This window comes from Pipra filicauda, unplaced genomic scaffold, assembly GCF_003945595.2.
Source record: "Pipra filicauda isolate LSUMZ 115617 unplaced genomic scaffold, ASM394559v2 scaffold294_size920599_pilon, whole genome shotgun sequence".
NCBI lineage: Eukaryota > Metazoa > Chordata > Aves > Passeriformes > Pipridae > Pipra > Pipra filicauda.
In genome coordinates, this window is record NW_024104414.1 from 647,415 (window position 1) to 673,934 (window position 26,520).

The 26,520-nt window shown below is 41.5% G+C and overlaps 1 protein-coding gene and 1 non-coding gene across 9 annotated transcripts in view; both read right to left on the reverse strand.

Moving 5' to 3' along the window:
• MYO9B (myosin IXB) overlaps positions 1-25,682 on the reverse strand; it is a 42,951-nt gene extending 17,269 nt beyond the window's left edge. For 7 of the 8 annotated variants that reach the window (XM_027715414.2, XM_027715416.2, XM_027715412.2 and 4 more), the window contains exons 1-15: positions 25,613-25,682; positions 20,177-20,286; positions 16,674-17,567; positions 9,352-9,446; positions 7,757-7,819; positions 7,541-7,640; positions 7,292-7,392; positions 6,944-7,073; positions 5,871-5,960; positions 5,517-5,633; positions 5,097-5,231; positions 3,129-3,250; positions 2,426-2,567; positions 1,989-2,184; positions 1,221-1,296 (exon numbers count right to left, since the gene is read on the reverse strand). In XM_027715414.2, the coding sequence (XP_027571215.2) occupies positions 1,221-1,296; positions 1,989-2,184; positions 2,426-2,567; positions 3,129-3,250; positions 5,097-5,231; positions 5,517-5,633; positions 5,871-5,960; positions 6,944-7,073; positions 7,292-7,392; positions 7,541-7,640; positions 7,757-7,819; positions 9,352-9,446; positions 16,674-17,510 (2,204 nt within the window). In that variant the 5' untranslated portion in view covers positions 17,511-17,567; positions 20,177-20,286; positions 25,613-25,682. Of the gene's footprint in view, positions 1-283; positions 287-1,220; positions 1,297-1,988; positions 2,185-2,425; positions 2,568-3,128; positions 3,251-5,096; positions 5,232-5,516; positions 5,634-5,870; positions 5,961-6,943; positions 7,074-7,291; positions 7,393-7,540; positions 7,641-7,756; positions 7,820-9,351; positions 9,447-16,673; positions 17,568-20,176; positions 20,287-25,612 lie in introns of all 8 variants that reach the window. The other variant, XM_027715413.2, reaches the window with a different exon arrangement.
• On the reverse strand, positions 8,367-8,438 carry TRNAD-GUC. Its single transcript has one exon. It is a non-coding gene; the product is annotated as a tRNA-Asp (tRNA).
• Positions 25,683-26,520: the final 838 nt, after the last annotated feature.

Genomic DNA, 26,520 nt, shown 5'->3' on the forward strand with positions numbered 1-26,520 from the left:
TATCCTTTTCAGATAGATATAAGCTTCTTAATAATCAACAATAAATATTCTTAACATATATTTGATTACTAAAATGAGGCTACTTAAACACACATCAGAAAAGTAAGTTACAAACAAGTTGTTAGGAAGATACTTGAAGAAATTTTGGTTTTCATTTCCATTTCAAAGTTATTCACGTTTAGCTTTTCAAAGTAAGCCTGGGGTGGTCTCTAATTCGTGGCAGATTCCATTCCTTAAGCATGCACTGTGCTTGTGAAGTGTTGTGTCCTGGCACAGAACTTACCTTCTTTACTCTCCAAAGAGGCACAAATTAAAAATAACAGAAGTGTAAGAATCACTTCTGACTGTTAGATGCTCTCACCATTCTGAGCAGCAGCACTATTACAGACACCTGTTGCTTCCCTTGGTACCTCTGAATATTTTGGAATATCAAGATTTGTTTTAAGATGTCCCAAGGAAACAGATCTGTTATTCTATGACTAATCCTTTCACCCAAATTGGATCTTTAGTTCTTAATTGCCCCAAGTGACAGAGGCTGTCCAGGATGAAGTAATTAGGAAGCAGCATGAAGTCACTGCTTTATGTGCTCCATGGCTTCACTGTTATCCAGAGGATTCTCAGAAGGTCAGTATGGCCTGGAAATGTGCCTCCCTGGCCTGGAAGTTCAGGCCTATTGCTACTTACTTCTTGTTTTCATGGAAAGGAATGAAGTCTTGGAAAGCATTTATAGTGTAATCCTCAGAACAATCAAATGAGAAATCAAGCACTGAGTAGCTGCAAAAGGAACATATATAAAGCCTAAATACTCCATAGAAAGGCAAATCTGCCTATAGAGAACACTGGAGGCAGTTCTGTAGCACATGCCTCCCTCCTAATGATGTCACAAGGCTGCAAAAACATGAGTGCTCCTATGAATCCTTCAGTGACACAGACTGGCTGCAGACGAACACAATGCTAAAAGCAACACACACCAAGCACAGAGAACTCAAAACCCCAGAGGTAAATGGGTCTGAGGCTGTCCCCAACATGTGGTAGCACTGGGTCTTACATAAAATGAGCTGGAGTGTTGTTTTCATAGTATTATAAAGGCCAAAGAAAACAAGAGAGAAGAAATGAAACTTGCTCTCCTTGTGGAAAGATCTAGTTGATAATTTGATATATGAAAATGCAACTCAGTAATTCAGCTCTTTTCCCTGGACAGGTTAAGGATGTTTTCTCACCGATAAACTTTTTCTACTGGAGTATTGGATCTCTGGAGTTCAGCAAGGGGAACTCTGGGTCCTTGACGTACCACTCCTGTCAGGAAATAACCAACAAGTTGCATTTTGACAAAGATACAACCATAACAGACAGAAAAAAACACCCCATCAACTGTAACAAGAAAAATGTCTATCCAGGGGCCTGGAGTTTTTATTTAGGATTTTATCGAGCTGCAGCACTTTGCTTCTCAAACTCCCTACTTCTAGAAAGTAAATTGCAGCTGCTCAGAAAAGCTTCTTAAAATTAATAGTTATGAACTATTAATTTTAACTATGAATACTCATTTGAAACTTCAGAGAGGTCTAAGAAGATCAAACTAGTGATGAGAATGCATACTAGAACTAGAACTATCTTCCCCAGCTTCACAGAACACCACAGAATATTCTTAGTTGGAAGGGACTCACAAGGATCAGAGTCCAACTCTTAAGTGAATGGCCCATGTGGGGATCAAACCCACAACCTTGGTGTTGTCAGCACTATGCTCTGACCAACTAGGACTTCAAATTTGGCACAGCCTGACATGGTGCACTGATTGGAGCTGGAAGGCTGAATAATTTCAGGTAAAACAGTGACAACCTCCTTGATGTGTGACTGTTAAACCATTTTCACCAGTCGCTTTGCCCTTAGTGCCAAAGATTGTGACCAGTTGATGCGGTTTTACCACAAACCTGCTGGTTCTGCCAGCGAGCACTAACCAACTGTAGAGGATTCAGTTTTCCCTGCCATACCTGCAGTTCTCTGAGCCCTCTGACGTCCCCCCTCTGCAAACACAGCCATGGCCCTGATGGCCGCGCGCAGCACAGCCCAGCGGAACACGGCCACAGGGTCCATCCCAATGAGCTCCCGCACAAACGCACTGTCGCTGCCCCGCAGCAGAGCCACGATATCCGGCCTCATGTAATCCATGTTCTTCTCCCTGAAATCCTGAAAAATAGCCACATTGAACTACAAGCTGTGCTTTGACCTAAGGTATCACTGTTCAGAATAACTCATTATTCCAAATAATTCTCACTATAGTGTTACCCTCCAGTCTACACTACCACCACCCAAAGTACAACTGACTACCCCTTAATCCAGCTCATTCCCAACAAATTTTCTACACCCTTACAAAAAACTCCCTCAGAAAGGCAAGGATTATTTTATGGCCATCAGATCCATCACCTACTTTGATCTGGTATTTCACTTTTCCAGCAAAGTGGCGGATGATAAAAGCGGGCTCCATCACCGGGGTTCCAACAAAGAACTTGTTCTCCTCATGCTGTTGTTTGAATTTCGCCAGTAGTGTTTGGTTGGTGGCATGTGGAAAACTGGGAATACAAAACAAAAGAGGCCAGCTACTTCTCAAATACGGGTGTGTTAATTATGGTGACAGAGTGAACACCTATTGATCCTTGTGAAAAGTATTAATTGTCCAAGATCTCTATACCTGCTCTGAATTTTAGAGGTCGGCTTAATTTCTGGACCCAAACCAAACAGCTCCACACACAGCAGAATATTCTGTATGTCAATGTTTCCTCCCATTTCACCAGCCAAGTTTAGTTAGGACATTAACTATTTGCCACATTTGCTACTTAATGTTCCAAGGAATTACATACATGCATTTTATTTTAATAATTAGTAATTCCACGGTAAACCACAAACATGGAAGTTTCTAAATTTGCTTAAGCCAAAGTTCAGTTCTAGCATTAATTTATATCACCACCATATTGGAGTCATTAGAAGCAAACTACAGTGTAAATCAGGGTCATAAAGGACCCTTTGCTTCCCACAATATTCCTCTCCTTTTTCAAGTGCTGTATTCATGTTCCCATTCAGTCCTTCCCTCCTCCCTGCCACACATGTTTTTCCAGAAGATGTTTGTTGCTTACTTGCTTTCTTCATCCAGAAGATAGAACAGGCCAGTGGGCTTCTTGCTGATTAAGTGAATGCAGGCCACATTATCAGTATAGTCAATATTGTGCCAAGTGATCCCTTCACTCTTATATTCCTCCTGTGTAGCTCAAGAAAATTCCCTCATCAGTACAGTGCCCTGACCTTTGATGTCCTGTGCTCTAAGTGCTTAAAACACATCCTCAAACAGCAACAGCAAGTGGAGTTTGTTAGTTCAGGCAGCAGAGACAGAAATAAGGAAAACTTATAAATTAGAACAGAACAGCAGGCAGACTGACTCAGATTAAAGGTCCACTTAGGCACATCACTCAACAGTGCATGTTTGGGGTAGAATTATTTAAAAACAAAAGTAGAGAAAAGAATGTTCTGCTGTGCTCTGCCTTCCCAGCAATCACAGCCTCTGACTCTGGACTTAGACATGATATCTACAGCATTCCAGTAAAGCCCTGTGTAGACACATCAGAGGAGTTTATTTTTCTCTTCCACAATTCTTGTATTATAGGAAATGACAAATACTTATTATCAAGTTCCAGAATTTTCAAATTGCACTGTCAGAAGTTTCAAAACAGGCAGTTAAGCTCTACACAAACAGCACCAGAACTTCCCCAAGGAAGCAATGGATATTGCCTAGGTTCAAAAAATTTGGAGCTCTCTGACAAGAGAACGTGAAGCTCTTCTGCTGAAATGACAATGCATCAAATGCTCAACAGGACAAGCTTCCTGCTAAGTTACAAATAAAATATCAGATTTTCTTAATGCTGTAAATACCCACAAACTAATGATAAGATACTAAAGTAAAAGAAGGTATCATACAGAAAATCAAATAAGTTTTATATTAAACAAAGGACAAAGAGCACCTCTCAGTGCTCTAGATGATGATGATAAATGCATTATTTTTAAGTAGGTAGAATTCAGCCTGCCCAACAGACTGCTCAGTGTGTGCTGCCTTACACAACTAAAGTGCCATTTTCCACAGACAAAAAAGCCTTTCTTTAAAAAGATATAGAGATCCCCCTGAGGGCCCTCAGGCTGCAAGAGATACAGGAAATGGGTCATTCAAGGATTAAGCTTATTTGGAAAAACAGCATTAGAAAAAGAAAGAAGACAATGCAACTATTTACTCTGGTCAGCCTGGATAGCCAGTTCTGTCATAAGTTACAAAACACGGACCTCAACATTATGTTTACACACAAAATTTGGATGTTTAGTAATTTTCCTTTCTTTAAAATGCTTGTTTAAATTTATCTACGTGTTGTTGACAAACTGCCACATACTACAGAATGACTTCTTCCTTTTAGCAGAGTGACTTGAGAACCACATTTTCACACAAAGCAGAAAAAAAATCCAAGTTTCTAGAGCAAAAGCCCCCAGAGCTCAGTCTAGAAACAGGATCTGTTCACTCCTGCAGCACTCAAAGTGCTCTGTAAGATAATACCATCTGCAAGCAAGTAAATCAACACATGCCAGTAACATCAGGATCTCAGAACTACTGCCAGTATCAACATACAGTTGTATCCCCTAAATGCACTTGGGTGGGAAAAGCAACAAAGACTTATTAAATACTTAAGAACTGATAAAAATAAGAGAAACTGTTTCCTACTCATTAAAACAAAGCAAACCCACCTCACCTACAGACTTTTAATATCAAACTTTACAGTTTCATTTGGGAATCACCTGAATGTTGTCTTAGTTTTTGCAGTTAAACAGGAACTTAGTGCCAGCCCTCTGAAGAAAGATCTCACTTCCATGAGTACACACAGAGCACTAAATAGATGAGCAAAGCCACTACTTTCAAACAATAACAAGCAATAATGAAACAAGAAGTTAAAAAAGTAAAACTTCCAGAAATATTCAAACAATTATGCCAAAGGATTTTGCAGAATAGAGGTTAAGTTTGCATAATACAGGAGCTCTTGATAAAAACAGTCTTATTTCTTGTTTCTTACCTGTTCCAATTTGAAAATGTGCTGATTGAAATAATACTGAAGCTGCTCATTTGCATAATTTATGCAGAACTGTTCAAAACTGTTGGTTTCAAAGTCTTCAAATCCAAAGATATCAAGTACACCAATCGACAGACACTAAAAGAAGACATGGAAATCTAGTTAATAGTCTGTTATACAGTGCCTTAACCCCCAAGAGATAAACAGTACAGAAAGCATTGCAGTCTAAGCTGATAGATTTTGAATACTTGAATATTTAATTTGAATATTTAAGAGTTTTGTCTATTCTAAAAACAGAGATGATTAAATATTACCAAGAAATTTACCATGGGCTTCTTGATCAAAATTTATCCCAGATACCTGAACACATCATTGATCTAAGGACACAACTGCCTGGAAAGACTTGTTTTGGGAGAAACTTACTGTAACAGATTCCTCCATGTCCTTCTTATTAAGAAGTGCATGATTGATTCTTAGAACAATCCAATCAAACAGAGCACTGTACAGGGACTTTGCCATGGAATCACGAGCTGTTATTGCCTGCAGATCAAACAATGTTCAGAACTTCATTTAAAGAAAAGCATTTCTGTTTCAAACCAGTGTCACTCACAGATTGGAATCCCAGCAGAGACAAATAAAATCACGATTTTCCTTTAATGTCAACTTCTAACTTTCCTAACACCTTCACAATGTCGAAGTGTACTATATTAGCTTTTTTAACCCAAAAAAGTAAGTTTCAGTTATTTAAAATCATTCTACTAATGTTCTTTTACTCACCTCATTGAGACTATAAGGCAAAATAAGCTTATCATTAGCAGTCACAGTTTTTCTTTTTGTTAGCACTTCTACCAGGATTTCTCGTTTAACCTTCAAAACAGGAGAACAAGAGTTACTGTCACCCTCCAGCTCCTCAATGAGTAATTTGACAGCAACAGTGGACATAGAACTTCCTCAGAGAAACCCAAGCTCTTTGACAACATCCAGATTTATCATCCATTTACAACTTCTTTAAATTATTCTCAGCTTGGATTCATTCAGATGTTTCCCTGTGGTGGCAAAGAACACACCTACACTGAATCTACTCCTGATCAGCTCTATTATTGGTAGTAAACAAATTCTGTTTCCATGCTACATGTCTAACCTAAATGATTTCCTAATTTCATGTTTCCCCTCCCACAAGACAAATGTAGCGGAAGTACTAAAAAGAAGATCAAGATACAGCAACTGGGATATTATGAGAAATAAAATAGTCTGGTTTTATTATAAGTAGAATTAAGTAGAAAGCGAGGGTGTTGGGATTTTTTTTTTTTCTTTTCCTATCTCTCATTTGACTACAGGAATTTAGGCGCCCCGCAAAGATTGTAAGGTGGAAGAGCCCCATCAGGGCTTGACACCAAGGGAATGTCGAGGCCAAGGTAGGATACAATATATATAAAAATGAAAAATTTACTCCGGCCACATGGTAGGTCTTTGTATGCAAAACACCCCCCTGTACTGTACAGGGGGATAAGTCATCAACCAATCAGGTGGGAGGGCGACACCCCTCCCCAGTTTGAAAAACTACCTTTTAAGGTAAAATACCTGTTACCTGTTGAATATTCAACATCTTAGGTGGCCAAGAGTACAAAGGGGCACGGGTTTTTGAATTCGGGGTGCTTTGTCCAGGCTTGGGACTGCACCCAGTGCTGCAATAAAGTATTCTTTCTTGTAAGTTTCCCTGTCCTGCACATGTTTTTGCTATTTTATAAATTGGAAGAAGAGATTTTTCTCACAGATATCCAAGTGAAATGCTGATGCAGAGCATGACAAACAGGTGTATCAAACATTAGGGATTAAGAGAAATACTTTACTTTTAACAGCTGGGAAAGAATGTCCAACACTTCAGGAGGTCCCACATCCAACCCTTCATCCCGACCTGTGGCTTTCTTCTTGTATGTGACATTACCCAAGTAGAGAATAGCTGAAAGTATTGAAAAAATCCTAAGGAAGAAAAATTAAATTTCATAAGAATTTTTCTGATGAGATCATTATAACATGTTAACAGAGCCAATTCTACTTCAAGAATTTGTCTGTAAGCCCTGAAACACTCAGGTCTCCTTGCTTCCTACTGAACTGCTTGTGATGCCAATGCACATAGGGCTTATTGCAACTCATGAACATCAACTATTAGTAACAAAAGTTTAAAGAATTCTACTTACTGTTTCTTTGTTGCTGAAAGGAAGCCAACCATCTCCATGGCTTGTTTCAACCTCTCAAATTCATGCCGGAGATCTTCCCCATCTTCAATTTTCAAGTTATGCTGTGAAGAGAGACTCACAACTAAAGGCAGAGAACGAAGCCCAAACATCACAAGAAAACAAGCATAATCTGTCCTGCTTCCTTTCATCTTTGACATAAAAGGCAGACAAACCTTACCAATGCACTGGTAAGCCCCTGTCACAGGTTACCTGGTTGAGGTAGAAATAATCTTCAGGTTGCTTGAGGTGAAATTCTTTACGTTCTTCCTCACTGACTCCAAGTAGCAAATAATAGAAGACATGGTAGTTCCTACAAAGTCAATACATTTCTCTCATGAAAATATGATTTTTATTTTATGTACTTCAGATGCTCTTTGAGTCTTCCATTGATTGGAATTCTTTTGGAAAACTGTTTTAATCTCTTACCTTTCATCTTTCTCTTGAGAAACCAGACGAGATTTTTCAAGCAGGTATTTTTCAACAACAGCCCTAAGGAGCCACCAGAAAATGAAAAAAACATGAGGGCAAAAAGAAAAGACTTCAGAAAACATCAGGCAACAACTGCCAAGAGAGTTCAAATAAGTTCAAATAATGAGATCTGCACTAAAATATACAAGAGAATAACTTAGTCACTACCTTAAACCTAAAACAGGAATTTCAGTAGGCCTATATTATGATTGGAACACAGAGAAATATCTAAGGACATCTATCTGCAGTGTTTGGGTTTAGTGGAGATAACTGGAAACAGGCAGACAAAGCAAAGAAAGTGCTGATGAAAATTGTGTATATGTATGGCCAGTCTTCGCGAACGAAGATTTGGGAAAGGTCATTACCTTTCGAGCCTGCGCAGTGGATTTTTAGGTGAGACACTGTGTGTGCTGAACTGAGCCCACCCTTTAATCCTGAGGTTCAACTGCCAGGGCCAAGCGAGCTCGGACGGTGGCAGCGAAGTCCTCGGGACGTAGGTTTGTTTAGAGTGACCTTCTCTTAGATGGATGGCCTTACAGGGCTGACGAGCTCCATCTACCCGGGGAACTCCTCTGACCGGGAATCGAACCCGGGCCTCGGCGGTGACAGCACCGCATCCTAACCACTAGACCACCAGGGGAGCCCCTTGATGAAAATTGTAAACAGAAACAAGATATACAGAACGGTAACAACATGTTATCCCGGGAGATTAACAGTTATCTGACAAGGAATGTAAAGGCTACAAAACCCCCAAAATATTCCAGGTAACTGTGTGACTCTCAGTTCAACAGGACAGTGTGTATGCCAGCCTAGAATGGAAGCCAGACAGAAATCCCCTCCCGGTGTGATATAGTAACCTCCTGAATGAGATTTAAAGTCCTTGACGTGAGATACAATGACTGAGGACAAAGTTTGAGCAGCTTTTTCTCATGCTAAAGACAAAACAAGTGTATTCAAATTGTATCAATCTCCTGAGCTAGTGTGACTTCGTCTGAAAAGCTGCCAAACTTGTTCAGAGTAACACTCAAAGCAAATGTGCTACAGAGTTCCCAGTCACTTATGTGATTGCAAACATGAAAATGATCCAAAGGAAGGAAATATTGGAGTACAAAGATCAGTGATGGCTCCTGCCACTCCATAGTGCAGCAAAACTAGCAAATACAGGCACAGGATATTTCACGTTTGACACACAATTTCAATTAATTAAAGTAAGAATCTTATCACTTTTTAAATCTCTCTTAATTGGTGTTTAAACTGTTCTTTAAAATGGCTTCCTTAAATATATTTCACTTGTCTCCAACTCCTCTTAAAAACTCAGATCTTCTGTTTTTCCATGCAAAATGGAGTGTTACGAAAAAGCCCTCATTTAGCAGGAAGGTAAAGATGCAGCAGCAAATCCTTAACCTGATCCAGTTGTACAGCAAAGTAAGGATATTATGCATGACCTGACAATTCCATAAAGCTCAGTTAAAGACTCTCAAACATTTGATATCCAGCAAGGTTTCCCCAGTTCCTGCAGAGATCACCCCACAACCACCCCATGCTGTACTTACCCCCTGACAATACCATTCTCTAAATAGTTGACTTGAATGAACTTCCCAAAACGACTGGAGTTGTTGTTATGCGCTGTTTTTGCATTTCCAAATGCCTGTAATAAAGCAAAATGAGTTAATTATGAATTAAACTTAATGTGTCAACTGCCAGCTTTCCAAGCTCTTCTGTGCATTGTCCAGACCCCCATTAGCTTCCAGTATAAACTTGGAATACTATGGAAATGGCAGCACATAGATACCAAAAAGGCAGCTCAGGAAGCCCCCATGTTCCTCACAGATCTATATATGTTTATTATTTGCCCCATGCAATAATATTTTGAGGGACTGAGGGAAGGGAACAACACATTCAGATATTTTCAAGAGCACAAGACAGGTAATCACAGCTAGAGAGTACAAATCAGCCTCAATCCCTAACAATTAGGACCTTAGAGAGGATATTCAGCTGGAAGGAGGCAGCACGACTACCATGAAACTGCCTCTCCCATACAAGGGACACAAGCTACGTCCTATTCCCCATTTTTTCTTTGAGTGAGACAGAACGTTAAGATCTCATTTATAAAGTTAGCCCAAGTTGTGTATTCAAAAAACAGGAGAAAGACAAACAAAACCACTTCGGTTTACAGAACCACTCACTCATTGGGCAGCTACTCTGCTACACAACATCAAAAAATGTAGTCTCATTTTGAGGTTCTAGGAAAGGGGGGAAAAATACGTATGGCACAAACCCTAATTGTGCATCTCTAATATTTCTGTCGGATCACGAGTCCTCTGATATCACAAAATATCCTCAGCATGAGCCATGCTTAAAAGTAAGTTATTACATCAAAAAATCCAGTAGAATTAGTTATCGGGAATGTCCTTAACTTTATCAACCCTTAACTGTGTGTTCCAAGCTTAAGGGGAACTTGTCACCCTGTACCATGAGCAGGCAATGCAGCACCTAGAGCAGAAACCCTGTGTAAGATGTAATTGTTTGCAAAAATACCCTGCTCAGGGTAGACTATCCCCAGCAATTCCTGCCGCAGATATTTCCTCTTAAAGCTCCAAGTAATTAAAGCCGCCATTAGGAAATCCTCCTCCCTAATATAGAACATTCAGGGAATGACTGCACAGAAATGCCACCCTCTTCCTCCACACACATACATCCGGAGTAGGAGGGATAAGGACTGTAGACAACACAGAACTGAGCTGTTTATACACAAAACTGCCCAATTATGTTGTATTTCCCTACATACATATCATGTTATTTGTATACTGAAAGCCTTCCCTTCTCTTTTGGTTTTGGGGCTTTTTTTCCAAAGCACCTTAAGGGTTGCAGCCATACTGCAGTGGGACTCCAGGATCACTAATTCCCAAACAGATTCTCCCAGCTTTCTACCTTTCTATCTCTTGCAAGATTTCTGCCACAAGCTGTCTCATGTTCAGAGAGCCTGAGAAACTTCCTATAAACTGGGAGAATGTCCATAATTCTTAAGGCAACTGTTATTTTTGACCTAAAGGACTAAGCTAAAGGAGCTCTTCCTGTGCAGATGGACTGTGCTGTAACTGCAGAAGGGCTTCTGGAGGAAGAGGATTTGTGTCCAGCAGTGGCTGAAGAGACAGGATTTGTATGCAGAAGTGCCTACCTATGGCTGGAGGGAGAGGATTTGTATCCAGCACCTCCCAGATAGCTGAGCTCAGCCTCTGGATTTTCCAAGACCACACTACATATCTCACAATACCAACAGCACCTCCACTCAGATTTTTCAAAGCAAGCATTGCCCAGCCATCAGTATTTTTTTGTAGCTTCCATCCAAAGTATCACCCAGATTTCTCTTTTCAAAGCCCATCTTGCATGCACATGCATATTAATATGTGCATAAAATCCAGGTCAACTCCTCAGCAGGGACCAAACCAGAAGTGAAAGTCCTGTGACATGAACACAGCTCTGTAAATCAAACCCCTCTTCCTCTCCAGGACAGTGGCTCAGCTCTGGCTCTCTGACAAACACCGTCCAACTTCCCATTCTGTGCCTTGGGAAATCTGTTGGAGTGAGCTTTGCCAGACTGCAGAATAATGGACTTGCAAATTGATCTCACAGAAACCTCTTTTTCTAAAGTTTTCTAACCTAAGCCACCAGTTAACCATCAGTTCACTGGTTATATCCAAGAAACCAAACCACAGTACAGCTACATTTGCCACATTATTTTGTAAGAACTAATTTTTGGCATTATAGAGTTAAGAAACCCCATAACTTGGGCTTCCTGACAAACTTTTCTTAGTGATTACTCATGTAAGCAATGAATACAGTTTAAAACTAAAGGCTCTTATGATCTCATGTGTCTGGTATTTGGTCAAAGCACACAGCAAATTCTTAAAAGCTGATCTAATATTAACAGTTTTTAGGAAAGTTTTCATGAATGCTTTCCTCAGAAGAGCCTTTAACATCTACAACGTTTTACGTTCCAAGTCAGTTAACATTTTGGGTAGAGAATATTTTTTTTGTTACATTTAACTTTTAACTCTAATCACTAATCACTGTTACCATGTCCTTCCATATACCTTGGTGAGTACAAAATAAATTCAGAAGATGTGAGGGGACAAGAGAATCTCAGGTAAGGAGAAATAAATCCTTTATACAAGCAAATTCATACACTGTTTTCCCTTGTGAGTCAATGGAGACAGATAAACCCAAAAAATTAAAACAAAATTATTCCAATGCACAACACCAGCAACATAAAAAGAGGGTGAGTCAAAAATAGCAGAGCAAGGGCAGTGGGAATCAGAGCTGGGACAGCCTATTCCAGGAGGCAGAAAGTCATCCAACCCATCTTCTTAGCCTGGAATGCAAGAGGCATAAAGTGGATCTGACACTCAAAACTCCTACAGCAGTGACAGATATAAAAGTATTCAGAAAAACATCAAATTCTCCCTTTATTTGTCGTCAAAAAAACCACCCCAAACCAAGCCACACACATGCTCCCTCCTAACACAGGAACACAACTAAAAATCTCATTGTATTAATTCCTAAGAGTTGCCAAAATCTGAAAAAGCTACTGGAGTTTCCATGTAAATCACAGACAGAGCCACCACTGCACAGCCCCATCTTCCAACGTGCCAAATGACATGGAAGACTCAAATTCCACACCCTGGAAGAGGAAATTACTTCTTTGGAGTTGAGTTTGGTTTAACAGTGGTCTTTACAACCATGCTGTGAAGTACGCACTCACCCAGTGTTCAGGGTCATTTTGCAATTCCATGTGCTGTGGGATGTTCCAGGGAACTCCAAGCATGGTAAGAGTAAAAACGACCAGGTGATTTTTTCCCCAGGAGTTGTGTGCAGCAGGGAAAAGCAGCAACAATGCATTTTTACCAAAAAAATCAAGTAACATCCAAGCAAATGGAAAAAGGAAGTTCCATTCCTCCTCTGATTATGATTCTTAAACAAACAGATGCAGATAAATGTTTAAAACAACCACTTTCCCTGGAATAGAACAGGCTACACCCACAAAATGCATGTACAGGCTTTGATGGCAAATACAAATGAAAACCAGAGTTGAAGCTTCAGTCCATCTTATCCCAAAGCCACTAGCACAATGGGAATGTCATAAGGAAAACAGAGCTACAAATGGTTTCACTGTGATTTCCATAGAACTGTAAGGCATAAAACTTTCTACAGTTAAATTTGACACGTTTTTTAATGTGGTGAGTTCTAGAAAATCTGATCCCCCCCCACCTGTTTACGCTGTCAATAAAAATTCTCCTTTAGAAGACCACTTAATGAATGCTTCCTGTTGGACTTTTCATTTCATTTGGGCCTTAATTCTTCCCAAAGAATGGTTCAGTGGCATTAGGAAATTTTCAAGAATACATCCAAATGGGAACAAGCAATGATTTTCCATATAATATAGGAAAAATTAGGATTCCCCCAGTATCTGTCCCACCTCTCCTCAACTCCCATTTCAGAGGGAAATGAACTTTCAGCACACTCAAAAAGTAACTGGAATTCTGTAATAAACCCAAGATACTGAGGGCTACAATTAAGGACAGACAAGTCAAGAAGAGCTCTGCTGCCAGAAGAAAAGGCTCCAATTCCCTCTATTCCCTCATCACATGCTCCCATCCCCTTGCTCAATTCTCTGCCACTTTATTAAATTAATTGGCTTGAAGAATAAGTTAAATTTAGGTTTCCAAAATAAATTCAGTCTTACATTGCACACTGTGCATTTTATAGCCAAAACATGCAGTTAAGACATTTTTCCCTGATGAAAGGAAAATATAAGTTTCTAATAAACTTCTTCAGTGTATATGGAAAGGTTCAATTCTCTTGTTTGAGAGTTCATAAAATAAACAAAGCTTTGATTCACTAGTCCCAATTTGACCCAAATAATAGTTCCCAAATGTAAATTCCTTTTTAGGATTCCAATTGAACAGTCAATACAAGAAGGCAAAACTCCAAGTCAGGGAACTAGATTTTAATTACTAGATTTAGAAGAGGATGAAAAAGTTAGGAGTATCTTAAAAAGGAGCTTATATTTATCTTCCCACTGGTTTTAAAGAAATTGCTCTTCACTAGAGATGATCTCCCTTATCCTGGAGATATAATTAAAAAACCCAAAAAAACAACAAAAACCACAGCATAATCTGAGAGTTAAAGCAACTGAGTGTCTCCTGAACTGTTAAAAATCAGCACAAACCACAGCTTGGGGCTGTGCTGAAGCATCACTGCACCATGGAAGGACCCAGCCTTTGATTCCTCTTCTCTAGAAAGCTACAAACAGTGCCAAGTGTAATCAGAATTATTGGAATTGAGCTCTGCTTATTAGATCCTCAACCAGGAACCTTGGAAACAGCTGAGATTGAGCAGGAAGCATCTGAGGCTCAGAGCTGACCCATGACCACCTTCCTCTCCCCAGCCCATGTGACAGCACTTGTGCTGATACCAGATTTAATTTTTTAACTACACTGGCTCAGTATCATGTCTTTCGTTTCTCAGATGTTCGACAAGGTAATATCAAGCATCATTTAATGTCAAATCTCCTTTCCTGGTACAGCTATAACTCCATCCTTCAAAGCCTAGAAATTGTGAGCAAGGAGCTAAAATATTAACAACAGTTCATCTGTAAATCACTTAGAGATTTGAATACAGATTAATGAGCCAACACAGAAACAGTAAAAAATGTTTCCAAGTTCCCTAAGCATGCAATAATAAAATTATGAATCCACCTCCACACCACCCTAATCGTGCTCACCCCTCTGTGCTTTAACCCCTTGAACTTTTACAGAAGGTCAGCTTAGAAACAGACACATTTTTACACCACTAAAATGAGGAAGTTCTGACCCAAAATGCAACCCACTTCTACATCATGAAGGTTTTTAGTCAAGAGTACATGTTCAACTCTGATGAGGACTCAGAATAAAACTTCAAAATCAAACAGAACATTCTCAAATAGTTTTGGCACAATGTAAAAAATCCCCCGAAACATCCATGTAAGAAAAATTCCCTTGTAGCACTTTAGTTCCCTTCAGTAAAACCCCAAAGTGAGTCACCGTGGATGGATTTAGACGTGACCAACTCTGGCAGGAGTCTGCAGTAACTTCCACAAAGCAATATAAGCTTTTTGTGCATCCCTCCCCAGGACTAAGGTTTGACTTTTTTTTTTTTTAAATTAAGCTTAGTGACTGGACTGGGAAACATGGAACTTGACTGTCAGCTCTGCTGAATCCAATCAGGGTGACTGGATTTCACTTCTTATGTTCTAAACCCACCATAGTGACACTTTTTAATGCACTCTGGATTTACATGAATATATATTTAATTCTGAAAGATATTTTAGGATTCAGATGTTTCTATTGTTTACATTTAGTTGTGAAAATCTCTTATCTTTTGGAATATTTGGGAGGACAGGCTTACACTGAATCAACTCTGACTGACAAACACCCTCAGAGAAGCAGATCAAGAAATTTCTGAGAATTTCATTTTAGACAACATGTTAGAGTCTATCTGGCAAGTCTGCAAGCTAAGCTTTCAATCAGTCATCAGATTTCCAGCTAACAAGACTATTTTCTCACGCAAATCATTCCTAAATGCTCAGTGGAAGTCTGAAGTAGCTGTGGTACTTAAGACAACAATCTTAGAGTACGAAATCACAAGTATCTCCTCATGAACATTCCCAGACAAACACAACCCTGACCTGTGGCTCCACCAAAGTTAGGAATTTGAGTTTTGAACCCTCAGCAGACAAACAGGCACACAGGGTTTTACATCTCTGCCTAGTTTGACACAGCTGTATCATGTCTGCAGAGGAGGATATGAAACAGTTAAATTTATCAAAGGCAGCAAGATCAGCTGATCAAACAGGGCTTTCCACAGTGACCCCTTCCTGTTTTCTGGTTAAAACTGTAAACGTGAACTCCAGCAACCAACAAGCCTCAATTTTACTTCTTCTTTCAAGCAGCAGAAAGCAAGGCAAAAAAGAACTTGCACATATTCCTTATTCTTTACAGAAAAGCTCTAAAAAAGCTTAAACTTCTTTTTATGAGAGTGCTGTTACATTTGAAACTATTTAAACCTAAAAATTACAATGGCTGCATTCAAGCTCTTTGCTGTTGAAGATTTTATTAGGGTTGACCTTTACATCCATCCACACTTCCAGGGTTTTTCCTTTTAGAGAATAAAAGGGAGAGGCTGAAGCCTAAGAGACCAGTTAAAGTTTGTCCTGCTGTTACCTAGTGTAATACCAGCTGTGCCTTCTCTTCTCACGTGTTTAGTTTTGCTTTCTTTTGGAAATGCTGTAATAATTAAAAGCCTAAACACTTTCCCACTTTCTCCTCAACTGACAATGATGCTCTCTTCCAAACAGTTGTAGAAAGGAAATAAATCCCTCAAAAAGTGAGTTCAGAAAAATGCTGCAGGACATGCTCACACACAAAGGCAGGATCACACTAAGCACTTGGTGTTTCAGTGGAACAATCTTTATAAAAACATTTGCTGACAATTCTATTCAAATGCTATCAAGGCTTTCAGATGGAAAACACAGGTAACCTGTGTCCCAGAATATGAGTGTTTAGTGGTGGGAATAAGTCACATATAAATTACAAGCAACAGGAAGTCAACTGAACAGAAGGACGAGTTAAGGAAAAATCAATTAGAAGCAGTTGGGTAACACTGCCAAACACCACGGCAGTCCAGTGACATTTAAGCCTAAACCAAGTGACAAGCCTAAAACCAGTGACATTTTAAGCCTAAACCAGGTGGGTGACTCAAAAGCAACATTCAGCAGCAGTTATTTGAAGTTTTCAAACCCCAATTTTCACAGAAGGCAGTTTGAGCACAGCTTTACCTCCAGGACTGGTCCAGCTCCCAGGATGGTTCTCTCCACACCACTGGCGTACCCTTTCTGGCTCAGAGCCGTGAGACAGTGAATTAAAAAGTTTGTGCTTTGGGTTTTCCCAGATCCACTTTCACCTGATATAACAATGCACTGATTCACATGTTTTTTAAGCATTGTGTGATAGGCCACATCGGCAATGGCAAAAATATGAGGCTCCAACTTCCCCAGCTGATGATTCTCGTACATCTTGACATATTTGGGATTGTAGATGGGCAGGAACTTGAAGGGGTTAATTGCAATCAGGATACTTCCTGCATAAGTGTAAATTCGGTGCTTTAAGAAGCGGCATTTGAGATTCTCCAGGAGTGTTGTCTCTGTCAGGTTGGGGAGATTGCACAAGTCATCAAAGTCCTCCTGGTGCCACGGAAGAAAGCCCCGTTCCACCAATCTCCGAGCATCCGTCTCCTTGGAGAGCAACTGCATCTGCACATACTTGATGGTCCCATCAGTGTTCCTCTCTTGCAAGAGAAAGTAGTAGCCATCCTTCTGTGGATGCTCGTCCTGAGCACGACGAGGCCAAAGCAAAACCCTGTGAACAGGAGAATCATTTATATCAAGTACCCATTCCTCTCCTCCAGATTCTTTCACCTCCACAAGCACATAATGTTTGGAGACATCCAAGTTTAAGATGCTGATCACGTCCTTGATGACATCTGATGATGTGCTGTCCTTGGTTGCTGTCACTTTGCAGCAGGGAGCACTTTCTGTTGAGAGTTGGGGGTAAATCTGAAGGTTATAGGCTGCCTTTGCCTGGCAAACTGCACTATCAGCATCTTTTAAACTCATTCTGTCCCCAAATGGGCTTCAGTCTTCCACCCCTGCTTAGTATGGAGTGCCCATTGTCTGAAAAAAGAAAAAGGAAAAATGAAAAAATCAGGTGTTAAAAAGTGTGTACAAGAGGTATTAGGTATTTTCTGGAGGATGAGAATACAATTATTACATAATTAAATTATTAAAAAACAAATGCACTATCTGTGCACATCAGTGATATTATTCCAAGCAGCCTGTTTGACATATCCCATGGAATGGATAACTGTCACAATACTTATCCTCCTTTACTTTTCCTTTATTCCATGCCACCCCTTCTCCCCTGTTCTGGCAGCAAAAGCATTCATACAGCCAAAGCAAAATCAACCAGGATATACATCCAAATTAAAACTTCCTTGTTTGCCCAGGTTAGTTTTAACCCAGACACTTTCCCTGTCCTGGTTCACTGTATGGCTAGACGAACATTCATCCGCTCTCCCACACAAACTCTCCCTTAAAGCTGCACAAGCAACGTGATGTAGCAAGAGGGTTTGTGGTCACTTCCTAATTCAGCAGTGACAGTTCAGAGCAGCCATGACCTATGGCAGAGGGATCAGTGCATGGGTGCAAGGAGGAAGACGGTTCTGACAGAGATCCACCCTTTTTTTTTTTTTCCTCTTTTCCCCCAGATAACCTCTTTTCATGGGAGGTACAAGACATCCCACTCATCTTGAAGGAATCAGAGCCCAGAGCTGAGCAGAGCTCAGCTCCCTCCGACACATCGTAGAGATTTCTTGGACACACATCACTTACACAGACTCATTTGTGAACCACATCCTTGCTAAAGAAAGGTCTGAACCTGCCTTTTATCTTCCATTTTAGGCAACAAAGTAAAACTAGTCTTATTGCAACTACTTTTCAGCAGTAAACAAGATCTGAACCCACTTCATTCACAGGCCTTTATACCCCATCACATCAACTCCACCCTCAGTGGGTTTAGGAACCTCATCCATGAGTCTCTAAAAATCATTTGGTGTGATTGCTTTTTGCTCCTTTCAGCCTCAGTGCAGGCCAGACATCTAACTCCTATCAACTAACCGAACAACAGCCTTAGAATCAACTTCTTCCTCACTGTTAAGTTAGAAATCTCCAGACTCAGTTACCGCCTCTGCCTTTTCCGACGATTTTTCTCTCACCTGAAATTCAGTGCCTCCAGATCACCAGGACTAAGTTTACTCGTATTGCTTTAGCTCAACACTTTATTTGCTCATCCAGGGGTACTAAAAGGAGGGGGATAATAAAGTACCCCTTTGTTTTAAGTCTGTAAAGCTTCATATCCAGAATAGCAGTTCAATTTTTGTTTCAAGAACAAAGTGTTATAATTATACACTTACATGCCAAATACATTAAAGACAAAAAAAAAAAAGAAAGAGGAAAGAGGCAGAGAAATGCCAAAGAAGTTACTTTTTGCCACTAAACAACTGCACGGGAACTTGTACAAGGCCACAGAGAGTAATCATTTCAAATTAAAATCAGCAGAGCTGGAGGTATTTAAGCTGCCACTTCCACTGCAAGTAATGAATCACTTCACAGAACATATGACATAGTTGTGCCTCATGAACAGCCTCTGAGAAGGGAGTTGTGTTTAAGGGAACACAGAGCTCACAGAAGACACTATTAGATAAGCTGGATCATTTTTAGTGGCTACTCATCAAAAGGAAGGCTGAGCAAGCCACAGAAGGTAAGGCAAACCACAACAAATCTCTGACCAAATGGTGTGATCCACCCAAGAATGTTTTTTCCACATTAAATTTCATTCTTTTTTCATTAAGGAGGGCTAATTTCAAGTGCTGGTCATACAGAAGGCTGGAGCAGTGAGCTCCAAGTCCCTTCCTCATTTCCTGTAATTATCACTGACCAGTAAATAAGTCTGAAGTATCTGTGAAGTGCAAGTGTTAAGCTTTCTTAATCTATAAAAGCTCAGACCTTGACATACAGTAGAATCTACAGCAAACTGCTGCTCATGGGGAAGATCAATCTGGAGCTCAGATAGAAAAGTAGAACAACAGCGAACATTTTCCTCTCGAGTCACTCAGTTCAAGGGGGACAGCCTTTTGCAGACTTCCTTTTTCCACCCCCCAGCAATTAGTTTCAGACATACAGTCTGGTAAGATAGAGGAAGTGCCCTCAGTAACCATTATGGCCCAAACAGCTCCCTAAAAAACGTGGCAGCAGCTTCTTGCCACCACAGAAGAGCTGGACCTTGGTGCTGACCCGTGACTTTACTAACACACATTTCCTAACCTTGCCTCATGTCAGCCACCAGAATGTGGTACGTTGCTCAAGATCCCAGCTCATACTTTGGAAAGAGGAAACCAGAATGCAGATGCCACTGCTCTGCAAGTGACAAACTCAGGGCCCTTACAGCCAGCAGCAGTGTGACAGCTGGGAGGGTCTGCCCAGGTGTGTACAACTGGAAAATTCAATTCTTCTGTCTGAGAATGTCTAATCATTACAGAGGTTTGAGGAAAACCTGCTGGTCTGCAGCTACTTGTGATTTCCTTAGTGAGAATATCAAATTTATTTGATGACAATACTGCTCTAAAAGAGACAGACCTCGGGCTTCACACTAAACAATATTTCAAGCCACAAACTAGAGTATAAAAGCAGAAGAGCATTCAGTGAATAGATTTTAAGTTGATTACCTAATGAGTTCCAGTATTCAGCTAAGGACAGGGTATCTTCAAGTAACTGGAGGATTAGTTCCTTGTGAAGTTACATTCCTGGCATCAAAGTAAACACTTTCATGATGGTTCTAAAAGAAAGAAAAGAGTTACTGATAAAGAGATATTGAGAAGGCAGCAAGTAATCAAGAAGTTAAATCAATTATATAGGTCAGTCGTACAGGAGCAAGCAAATAAACGCTAAACAAATTTCAACTCAGTTTACAGATACATAACAACAAATTTATCCAAGAAAAAATCCATACGAGAGGGATAGAAGTTATCCTGAAATAGGCCTGAAAACCATAGCAAGCAATTATTCAAACAGTGTTCTAAGGTAACACCACAAGTATGACAGGGAATATGATTCCCAGATAACCATAAATTAATATTTTGTTAGGCAGCCATTCTACCCTTTTACTCAGAAGATATGTGACCAATACAGCATCTAGGATAAATCCAAAATTCAATTAAAAGCTGAGATAAGAGCAGAAACAACAACAGAAAAACCTGTTAGAAAATGCCCCCCTTAGAGCCAAATACTCTCCAAGCCTTGTCTGTAAGGAGCGCACAGAGGAGTCTGTTATCAGAGTCAGTCACTGCATGGGACCTGGAGTTTGGTACAAGCATCAGTCTGGAGGACAAAGCCACAACTGGAATTTGAAGCCAAACAAACTCAGGCAAACATAAGACATAAACGTCACCAGAAGGTTAAACTGCACTGCAAAAACTTAACTGTCCACAAGGTCTAGTTGCCAAAACTCATTTTGGAAAAATCAGCCAGTCCTCAGTTACAAATGGGCCTCACAATCAGAAAAGTTAATTAGGTACCATCCCCTCATTTATGTCCAGAATGGTCTGAAGATACGATTGCAAAGATTCCTTCTAATTTTATGGGGAGAAATTTTAAGCAATTCAATGTGATTGGCTCATCAAGGAAGCACAAGCGCAGGCAGAGAATACTGGGAGAAAAGCAGAAATACAAGAGAGAAGGTAATACTGAAACCATGCAAACCCTGCAGCCCAACCACCTCTGCTTGGTTCTGTCTGTAGATGGAAATTCTGCAGTTACCTCAACTTCTTTCAATACTCTTTCTTACAAGAAACCCCTTTCCAACGCATGGAGGATAAAAATCTGTAGCTTTACTTTTTGCTCAGACAATTTTAATAGAAAAACCAAAAATTCCAATTCTATATGATAATTTTGATGGTATTTTATAAGGGTTTTCAAGAGTCCAATTAATTTTTTAATAAGCCAACACTGTTCACTTCATAACATAGCAGAACTCTAGCAGAGAATTTCACCCCTATCAGCGCAGGGGATCTGTTTAGTTTAAATAAGGCCATATTTTGAAGACACATATTTAGTCAGTGAATCACAGCAAAGCTAAAAAGGGAAAGCTACCATTACAGCAAAATTGTTGAGGATGAACTTTATAATATTCCAGTTCTTCCCATTTTCAGTGCTGCATTCCTCAAATGGAAAGGTTCAAGCTTCTCCCATTGTTCACCACGTAATTTTCAACGCAGAAGGAGAAATGGATCACAGGTACTTGACCTCTGATATTCTTAAACACCAGAATTGCCAATGACCATCCCCAAAAGAGGCTGCTCTGTCTGATCAAATTGAAAACATTTAGCAATTTCAAAAATATCCATTTATTACCCATCCTTGATTTCCAAAGCAAGGAATTTCCAGCAAAACAGGCTGCAGAGACACCTTAAAATTTCCACAAATAACTATGCAGTGCAGGTAAAGCAAAGACTCTTGTCCTACCTCATGTCATAGGGACAGAAGGTGCTGTTAGTTAAGCAGAATTAATTTTAATTTTTCCCAATATTCCAGGCATTTGTAGATTACCTGAATATTGCTTAGTAAAAACACTTCAAGGCTTTCCTTAGTTACAAAAAATTCCAGTGGACTAAATTTTACACCCTTGGGTTTTTTTTAACTGAAAGCCCTTGGCTTTTTCTACTCCAAAGGGAGGAGTTCTGAATGGAACATGCAAAATTACAACACATTTGTAACTACTCTTTGTAATCAATCCTGGCAGGGAACTTACTGCCCCAGAGTGCCTGGCAAAGGAGAAGCTGGGCTGCAATGTATAACACAGGAAAAAGGCAAAGAAATCACCTTTGGTACAGGCAGTTCCTCCTCAGTTACCTGCTCCCTGCAGAGAGATCCCAACTCACACCCTCAAACCCCCCCAGGTACAGAGACCTTCCTCCGAGTGACTCAATGCACCACCTCACCTGAAGACAAGGATGCCTTATCAGGCTTTACAGTGACATTAAAGGTCTATTTATGACATGTTACTACCTTATAAAAAGTGCAATGTCAGAGTTACAGATGTACACGTAAGTATGATTCAGAGGGAATGAAAACATGGGCCTGTTGGAGAAACAGGAATGAAGGCAAAACAACTTTACTTAGAGGTAAAGAACATAAACCAAAAGAATCTTGGAGACTATTCTACCACCTTTTGTAGCTTTCTTAATTTTATCCTTAACAGCATTACAGCTGTCAACAAAGGAAGTCAAAATTTCACTGTTCTAATGCTGCATTTACACCGATGAGAAACTTTTTAAAGAAACTTTGGGTTGAACTTTCATGTGAACAGAACATATACATGTCAAAAATACCTTTAAAAACACTTTTATTGCAAAATATCCTTGGTCTTTAAAGGAAGAGCAGATTTTTTAGAGTCTGCATTGAGTTTCATTTGGTAATCAGAGACACACAATACAATAAAGCCTCAATAAAAGGAACTCCACAAGCCACGCTTAAGTCACTTGATACACCAAGAAAACACAATATACTAGAGACAAAACCTCTGAATTTCCATTTTCTGAAATAAAGACATTTCTAGGCCTTTCTATTAAAAATATAAATTCTTATCAGCATCTCAGGCTTTATTTCTCCTTGGTATTTGCATAAACAGGCCTTGTTTCTTAGAAATGTGATAAACTCCTTCAGCCTTCAAACTTGCAAAAAAAAAAAAAGTTCTGAACCACAACCTTTTTGTTGAATCAGAATTTTTCACTCCTTCCCTTGGCTGTTGGGACAGCCAATACTGTTGCATTTCTTAGGAATTTTTCCTTTTTTAATGCCTAGGATATGCAAATGCTGCCTTTTGACCTTCTAGCTGGCAAAGGCCATACTGAACTATGTGCATGTGAGTCAAACAGTTATTCAGACATGGAATTATTCAAGAAGTCTAATGTTTGAATCACTAGCGGTCAGAAAACTCTGCCTGTACAAAGCATTGCTCTCTAGGTGAAGCTCATTTAAATTTTTCATCAGCTGCATTTACTCTTCCTCAATTATTCAGTCCTGTAAGTGTTTTCCACCGAAAACCCAGACCTGGGAGTCTTCTCGCCGTGTTTGTGCAAACAGCTGCTCTGTCACTGCAGAAGCCGCAACATCCAACTTCTGGAAAAGCTTTTTGTTGAGACAAACGTTCAAGTAGGGTTAAAAAAAAAAAACAAACCCCAACCAACTAAAACTGTATAGTTCTACAAACACAGTTCTTTTACATTACTGCAGTAAATCCTGAGTCTTACGCTAATAAGACTAAAGACAGAGGAAGTGGCCTTAGATGCATCATCCTGAAAACCAAGATATCAGACTTTAAATGTAGAGGCAGACAACCTCATCATAGTTCAAAGACAAAATAATCAAGATGAATTCTTTTCTAAAAAAAGCCAAAATTCATCTTGACGATAATATGAATATGCGTTAAAAGTTCCCCAAACTGCTTCCCCTACATTAAATGGATTTGCTCCTGACAAGATTCTGAGTGAGACACTGAGGGCCTACTAAAACCTGATGGATGTGACACCAGCATCCCAAACCAGAATGCAGAGTTACCTCACACTGTTACTTTAGGTCAAGTTCTTCAGCCATGGATTCCAGCTACCAGGCCTGAAATCAAAGTTCCTAATTACCCATGACAAACTCCTATTTGCAAACAGCTTGGCAGACACTCCGATACCAATCCACCTCTAGGAGTAACGTGGGAGGATGCTGATGACATCTCTGAAAGGCTAACTGCATCTGCCGGAAGCCTGAGATCATCTCCAGCCCTTTTGCTCCACTGCCACCCATTTCCACGAAGTGAAATCAAAGAATACTGAGCTCATTTGCATCCAAAGGGCCTCTCACTTTTCACAAATGGGACTTGCAAATAAAGTTGGGTAAAAATTTTGCCAAAATATTTAAGGAGTAGTAGAAAACAAGGTTAAAAATGACACTGGGAAGTCATCTTACATTAGGATCACACACACCTATGTCAACTGTATGGTCAGGAGGGTTATGAGTCAGGGTAGTAGTGTGCTACTTTTAATCTAGAAACATGTAACAAAGGATGTTCTCAGCTTGCGAAAGCTTTACTTTCCAGAGATTGCAAAACCAAGCTTACCAAAAGGCCCGAGCACTACCGACATACACACAGCTAGAGGCATGAATCAATTGGGCAACGATGGTCACCACGATAAAGCACAACCCCAGCACGGCAGCAGCGCTGTCAAAACAGCTGCCCGAAACCAACACAAACAAAACAAAAGAGCTCTGAGAGTTTTAACGAAACATTTGAAAGATGCTGAGATATTACAGGCTGTTCATACTGAGAGTCAGAGGCGGAAAAGCAGAAGGTTGTGTGGTTGAAAGATGGGAGGAACAGGAGGTGGAAGTTAATACCGTGCCCGGCTCAGCGGCCAGGTCTGCCCCGGAGACGGGAGGCACAGTCTGGCATCAGGAACATCCCTTCCCCGGAGCACCTCCAGCTCCTCGGGCACGGCAGATGCAGAGCGGGTCCAGCAGCACCGCATGTGCCCCCTCACGGTGCAGCCCCGCACCCGGGCACGGCACCAGCCCCGACGGGATCCGCTCCGGGGGCGTCCCGGGGAATCGCTCCGGCCCCGAACTCCGGAAGGCTGCGCAGGAGACCTGCGGCTCTCCCCGGTTTGGCACCGACCCCCAGATATCCCACGAGAACAGACCCCCAGACACCCCCTCGGAACTGCCCCAAGGCACCGATCCCCGCATAGCTTCTCAGAACGGACCCTCGGACACCCCGTCGGAACCCACCCCCGCACAGCCCCTCAGAACCAACCCACAGATCCACCCGCCTGGCACCGACCCGCAGGTACCTCCTCGGAACTGCCCCACGGCACCGACCCTCGCACAGCCCCTTACAACCCCCGACACACCACCAGAACCCACTCCCGGAATCCCCTCAGAACCCAGTCCCAGGCACCCCCTCGGAACTGCCCCAAGGCACCGACCCCCGCACACCCCCCGGCCGCTCCATAGCGATCCCTGCTGCCGCCACCGCAGCGCTGAGTCGCCCGTAGTGAAGAAGGAGGAGGCAGAGGAGACCGGGAGGACGGGAGGAGGAGGCTCGCTGAGCCCGTTACCTGCGCCGGTGTCGAAGCGCGGACGCCCCAGCCCCGCCGCAGCCCCAGGCCCCGCGCGCGCCACTTCCGGGTGGGGGGGGCGCGCCCATTCAGAGCCGTGCGCGAATCGCGCACGCGCCGCCTCGCTTAAGGGCCGGGGGGGGTGGGGGTGGAATGTGTTCGTGGGGCCGCGGGTTCGACACCCGACCAGGGTTATTCCACTGCCCGAGGCTCCTGGCACAGCTGGGCAGCGGGAGCCAGGTTCTCTCTGTGTGTCTGTCTCGCCATCTGTCTGTCAGCGGCAGTGGGCGGATTCCTGTCAAAACTCAAGAACCTGTGCTGGGAGCGTCGCCGCCCGGCGCTGTGAGAGCTCCCACTGGGGGAGTGGCTGCTGCTCGATGTGTGACAGCGCTGGGGCAGCGCAGAAGCTCCCGAGCATAGTGTGCTTGGGTTCACTGAATCACAGAGTGTTTAGGGTTGGAAGGGACCTCTGCAGATCGCCCGGTCCAACCCCACCTGCCCAGGCAGGGTCACCTGGAGCAGGTGACACAGGAGCGCGTCCAGGTGGGTTTGGAATATCTCCAGAGAGGGAGACTCCACGCCCTTCCCTGGGCAGCTGTTCCAGCGCTCTGCCACCTCTATGGAAAGAAGTTCTTCCTCATGTTGAGGTGGAACTTCTTGTGGTTTATTTTATGGCCGTTGCTCCTCATCCAGTCGCTGGGCACCACTGAACAAAGTCTGGCACCATCATCTTGCCATCCACCGAGGAGATATTTATATGAATTAATGAGATCCCCTCTCAGTCTTCTGCTCTCTAAACTAACCAGGCCCAGCTCCCGCAGTCTCTCCTCATCAGAGAGATGCTCCAAACCCCTCATCACCTTCGTGGCCTCTGCTGGACCCTCTCCAGCAGCTCCTTGTCTTTCTTG